General features: G+C 53.4%; 1 protein-coding gene across 1 annotated transcript; it reads left to right on the top strand.

Annotated features, from left to right (window-relative positions):
- Positions 1 to 480: 480 nt before the first annotated feature.
- On the top strand, positions 481 to 2,722 carry UPK2 (uroplakin 2). The gene is made up of 5 exons (XM_006749184.3): positions 481 to 591; positions 1,067 to 1,198; positions 1,386 to 1,524; positions 1,779 to 1,849; positions 2,222 to 2,722. Exons 1-5 carry the CDS (start codon positions 516 to 518, stop codon positions 2,356 to 2,358), a joined length of 555 nt encoding a protein of 184 aa, XP_006749247.2. The 5' UTR covers positions 481 to 515; the 3' UTR covers positions 2,359 to 2,722.
- The last annotated feature ends 3,113 nt before the right edge of the window (positions 2,723 to 5,835 follow it).

Here is a 5,835-nt window from a genome sequence, read left to right as displayed (position 1 = left end):
CATTCCCTACTACCAGCCTCAGTTTCCCTCCCATCCTTGCCCGGCCAAGGCCCTATCTGGAGCCCCTTGGCGTTCCTCTCCTCTTCGTGCACACCAGGACAATCTCAGAACTTGCTACCCTTCTGGAAGATTCCCACCATCTGTGGGGAGCGGTCCTCAACAGGCCACACTCCAGATGCACGTGCAGGCAGGAACACTCAGGCCCTAACATGTGGGAGTGCCAGGGGAAGGGGTGATTTCCACCCCCACCTTAGTTACCCTGCCCCTCTGCAGCTGACTAAGCCATCAAGATCCAGCCGGGGCATCCCTACTTCTGGCCTGAGAGCCAGTTCCCCGTCTTGAAAAACCTGTCTGGGGGGCCTGCCCTGAGGCTGTAGGGCCCGAAGGGCAGGTTGGACAGGATTCCCCTCCAGCCACTCCCACCCCAAGACAAAATCAGCCACCCCAGGGGCCTGGCCTCACTTGCCTCCAGAGGCCACAGCCTGCCAGCGCCCGTTCTAGCTCCCAGCCCAGCTATGGCATCCCTGCTGCCCATCCGGACCTTGCCCTTGATCCTGATTCTGCTGACTGTCCTGGCCCCGGGGGCTTCAGGTCTCTGCCATCCCTGCTGGGGTGGGGCTAGGGACTCTGAGGCCCAGGGAGGAGGCACTGTGCCCTCCAAGGCCCTCAAAGAGGAGCTGGTCTGGCCAGTTGGGGTTGGGGGGCTGGTGATGGCAGTGACCACGCATCAGTCACTGAGCCCAGAGCACACTCCTGGTCCTCTTCCAAACCCGGGAGGCAGAGAGGTGTGGGGAAGGGCCCCCGGCTAGGAACTGGGGTAAGGTTGGTCGCTGCCCCGTGCTCGCGCCCAGAGTCTGGCCGCTTGGTGGACAGCCCCGCTTCTGCAGCCCAAGCCTGCCACCTGGTGGTCAGACCAGCAACGGCCTGTGTCCTGCCAACCCGAGGTAGAGCGGACGGGGAGGGGGCTTCATCCTTAGAAATGGCCCCCAGGGGTCAGGGCCAGATCTGATGGTGGGGAAGGGGATTGGTTGCCCCCACCCGGAACTCCCTCTTGGCCCCCCAGCAGACTTCAACATCTCGAGCGTGTCTGGTCTGCTGTCTCCGGCGTTAACAGAGAGCCTGCTTGTTGCCTTGCCCCCCTGTCACCTCACAGGGGGCAATGCCACGCTGATGGTCCGGAGAGCCAATGACAGCCAAGGTTTGCTACTCCCTCCCAAGATGGCCCCCTGGTCCCCAGAGACCCCTACCCAGGACACCACCCGCACCCCGTCCCCTGCTCCTGCCTTCCTATCGACCCTTCTCCTGGGCCACCCGTATTCTGCTGCCCTTTCTCCTTGGGGCCTCCAGAAGCACACCCCTGACTTCACCCCCGATTTCCTGCCCAGTGGTGAAATCTAGCTTCGTGGTGCCTCCGTGCCGTGGGCGCAGGGAGCTGGTGAGTGTGGTGGACAGTGGGGCCGGCTTCACGGTCACCCGGCTCAGTGCGTACCAGGTGACAGACCTCGTGCCAGGAACCAAATACTAGTAGGTACCAGATCCAGGCCACCTGTTGGAGGGGGTGCAGGGAGAGAAGATGGGTCCTGACATTTGCTGGTGGGGAGGGATCTGGTCAGCTTGGGGTAAGAAAGTGAGGATACAGCCGAAGGGGTCAAGAACGGGCCTCTCCTGGAGGAGGGCACGGCTGAGAAGGGGGAGGCCTGGGCTCCCTCGCTCTTTTCCCAAGTCCCAGATAATCACTGAGGAGTCTCTCCTCTCTCTCCCAAACCCCACCACAAAAGCATTTCCTACCTAGTGACGAAGGGGACATCCACTGAGTCCAGTAGAGAGACCCCAATGTCCACACTTCCTCGTAAGTAAATCAATGCCTCCCAGATCTTCCCTGGCCTTTCCACCCCATCCATCCCAGCTACCCCTCCCTGGGCTCCCTTAGCTTCTTGGCGTACCTGTATCCTAGCCCTGAGCCCTTGGCCTTTTAACTGCCTGTTGACTCATCTCATAAACTAAAGCTTCCATGTGGGTAGGGATTGTGTTCAATTAATTTCTGTGTCCTCAGTGACCAACACAGGAGATGCTTCATAAATGTTTACGCGATGGATGTGTGGATCAGTTGATTGGTTGGATGAATAAATGGATGAAGGACAGCTGGATGAGCCAGAGAGCCTCGGGTCAGGACAGGGGCTCCTCCTGCCCACCAAGGCCTCCCCCCTCTCTCTTCCGACAGGAAGGAAGGTGGAATCCATTGGGCTGGGAATGGCCCGGACGGGGGGCATGGTGGTCATCACAGTGCTCCTCTCTGTTGCCATGTTCCTGCTGGTTCTGGGCTTCATCATCACACTGGCCCTGGGCACCCGGAAGTGAGGAGGCCAGTGCCAGGCAGCAGGCCTCCAGGAGGTCCAGGATGCTGTCCATTTCCCCAGGCCACGGCTTTGCCCTGTGTGCCTGCCTCCTCTCCTGAAAAGACTGCCTGCTCCCAGGCCTCAACCATGGCTTCCTCGGGGCCTTCACCTCTCCTCGCTGCCCCCTCTCACCGGAGCCCTCTCCTCCCTCTGCCCTCCCCTAGGTCCCCAGTGTGTCACCTCCCAACACTCCCTATAATCCCCTCAGCCCACTCCTGTCAGAATCGACGCTCCTCCTCCTTCACCTCTTTAATCACCACCCCCCCCCAACAATTCACTCTTCCCTCAGTGACAGAAATCCCCTCAATAAAGTCTGATGCCCCATCTGCCCTGTTTCCCTTCTATGGGCTCCACCTGGGCGGGAACAGACTCCACGTCAGGCAGCAGGCGCTCCAGTCCCCTCCCTGCCCCACAACCCAGAGCTGCTTCTCTCAGGAGGCAGGAAGGGGCTGGATGAGGTCAGAAGTCAGGAGTCAAGAGTTCTCAGACCACCTGGCCTATGGGTTTTGCACCCCTCCGCAGCAGGCCACCCAGCCAGGGCGTGGTGCGCTATGTGGGCAGGGCTGGAGGCCGGAGGGTCTTGGGGTGTTGGCGGAGCAAAGGGAAATGCTGGGGAAAGGAGTACAGCTCTGACTGGGGACAAAGAGGACCACCAGGGTGAGACCCTGGACAGCAGGCTGGGGGGTGGGAGAAGTGGAGAATAGGCCTAGGAGGAGGGAGCAGAAGTGGAAGAACGCTAGGTGGAGGAGGACAAGAGTGGTAGAGTCTGGTAACTGAGGGAAAAGAGCAGGAGTGGTCCGCTTTCCGGTACACGTCCCTTATAAGGATCAGTGACCTTTGCATTAATCTTAGGGGAAATACCAGGATCTTTAAGGCGACCTTCAAGACTAGCCCTGGTCTTTCTCCTAACAGCCCCTCTGTTCTCACTGTGTTCCCTCCAATATCCTGTGTTCCCTCTTGCCTCGGGGCCTTTGCACAGACTATTCCATATGCCTGGCTTGCTCTTTTGACTGCCCCCATCCCCATCCCACTCCTATTTGCACAGGTAACCCACCTTCTCCAGGGAAGCCTCTGACCGCCATCCCCTCACTAGGTTCCCCTATCCTGTCTTTCATAGCACTACTATGGTTTATAATTATATGTGTATATGATTACTCAGTTGTCTCCCCCAGTAGACTGTATGTTCCCCAAGAGCAGTCATTTTGTTCCCAAGGGCCTACAGTACCTGTGCTCCACAGTGCCTGGGGCATAGTAGGTACTCAGTAAATGCTTGTTGAATAAGTGAACAAATGAACGAACGAATGAATGAATGAATGAACAAGCCCCTGAAGAGAAGGTGGGGACTGGGAAGGCGCCAAAAACTGTGAAAACAATAAAAAACAACAAACAAAGAAGATGCTGGAACAATGGTCTTAACGACCGACCCCTTTCTAGAGCAGCCCAAGAGCCTGGGAGAGGGAGGCAATGGAAGAGAAGAACAACAGTATTTATTCATTCCACAAACATTAACTGAGCATTTATTACATGCCAGATGCTACTAGAAGTGCTAGGAATAAAATGTGGAAAGACATTTTTCCTCCTTCATGGAGTTTATGTGGAACTTAATGCAAGAGACAGATCCCCAAAATGCGAACAAGTAAATAAGTTAAATAAAAAATGTGATCAGTGTGGGGCACCTGGGTGGCTCAGTCAGTTAAACGTCTGCCTTCAGCTCAGGTCATGATCTCAAGGTCCTGGGATCAAGCCCCACATCAGTGGGGAGTCTGCTTCTTCCTCTTCCCTCTGCCCCTCCTCACACCCCACTTGTGCTTTCTCTCTCTCTCTCTCTCTCAAATAAATAAAATCTTGTAAAAATATGGTAAGTGCTATGAAAAATGAGGGAGGAGGTGAACACTGGGACCTTCTTTGTTTGGGTCGGCCTAACAGAGCTGAGGCCTGAAGTCAGGAGAGACGGGCAGGGAGGATGTGCCCTGCAGAGAGAATGGTCTGACCTGTGCCCCCCCACCCTAACTGCACCAGCCAAGGGAGGTTTGGGGGCCCAACCTTACGCTGGGGGAAGAGCACCGGACTGGAAGCCAAACTCCACTGCACACTGGATTCATCTAAGGGGCTTTAAAAAAGCCCCAACACCTAGGTCATACCCTATACTAGAATCAGAATGACTGGGGTGGCAGCCTGACACTATTTTTTCAAGATCAGGAGGTTCCAATGCTCAACAAAGTTTGGAACTTACTGATACAAACATTTTTTAAATTGTGGTAAAATATACATAACCTGAAATTTACTATTTTAACCATTTCTGTTAAGTTCAGTAGCATTAAATACATTGACCTTGCTGGGCAACCGCCGCCACTATCCATCTCCAGAACTTTGTCAGTATCCCAAAGAGAAATTCTGTACCCGTTCCCTCCTCCCCACAACCCTCATCAACCACCATTCTACTTTCTGTCTCTATGAATTTGGCTCTTCTAGGTATCTCATTAAAGTGGAATCACAATTTGTCCTTTTGTGTCTGGTTTATTTCACTTAGCATAATATTTCCAAGGTTCATTCGTGTTGTAGCCTGTGTCCGAGCTTTGTTCTTTTTTTTTTTTTTAAGATTTTATTTATTTATTTGACACAGAGAGAGAGTTAGCGAGAGAAGGAACACAAGCAGCGCGAGTGGGAGAGGGAGAAGCAGGCTTCCCGCTGAGCAGGGAGCCCGATGCAGGGCTCGATCCCAGGACCCTGGGATCATGATCTGAGCTGAAGGCAGACACTTAAAGACCGAGCCACCCAGGCGCACCGAGTTTTATTCATTTTTAAGGCTAAATAATATGCCATTATATGTAGAGACCACATTTTGTTTATGCATTCACCTGCTGATGGACATTTGGGTTGTTTCCACATTTTAGTTATTGGGAATAGTGTTGCTCCGTGGGTGCACAAATATGTTTAGGTCTGTGCTCTCAGTTTTTTGGGTTGTATACCTAGACATGGAATGGCTGGATCATACGATAATTCTTTTTTTTTTTTTTTTAAGATTTTATTTATTTATTTGACATAGAGAGCGAGTGAGCAAGAGAGAGAAAGAGAGCACAAGCAGGGGCAGAGGGAGCAGGGAGCCTGCCATGGGGCTCGATCCCTGGGCCCTGGGATCAAGACCTGAGCCAAAGGCAGACGTTTAAACGACTGAGCCACCCAGGCGCTCCTGGATCATATGGTAATTCTATGTTTAATTTTTTTTTTAAGATTTTATTTATTTACGGGGCTCTCTGTCTTTCATTCTCTCTCTCTCAAGTAAATAAATAAAATCTTTAAAAAAAAAAGATTTTATTTATTTACTTGACAGAGAGAGAGAGAGAACAAGCACACAAGCAGGGGGAGCAGCAGAGGGAGAGGAAGAAGCAGGTTCCCCTCTGAGCAGGGAGCCCGAAGCCAGGTTCAATCCCAGGACCCT

Source organism: Leptonychotes weddellii, chromosome 11, assembly GCF_054177405.1.
Source record: "Leptonychotes weddellii isolate Sample4059 chromosome 11, ASM5417740v2, whole genome shotgun sequence".
NCBI classification, from domain to species: domain Eukaryota; kingdom Metazoa; phylum Chordata; class Mammalia; order Carnivora; family Phocidae; genus Leptonychotes; species Leptonychotes weddellii.
Note: the sequence above shows the minus strand (reverse complement) of the source record. Positions and strands in the feature narration are given on the sequence as shown.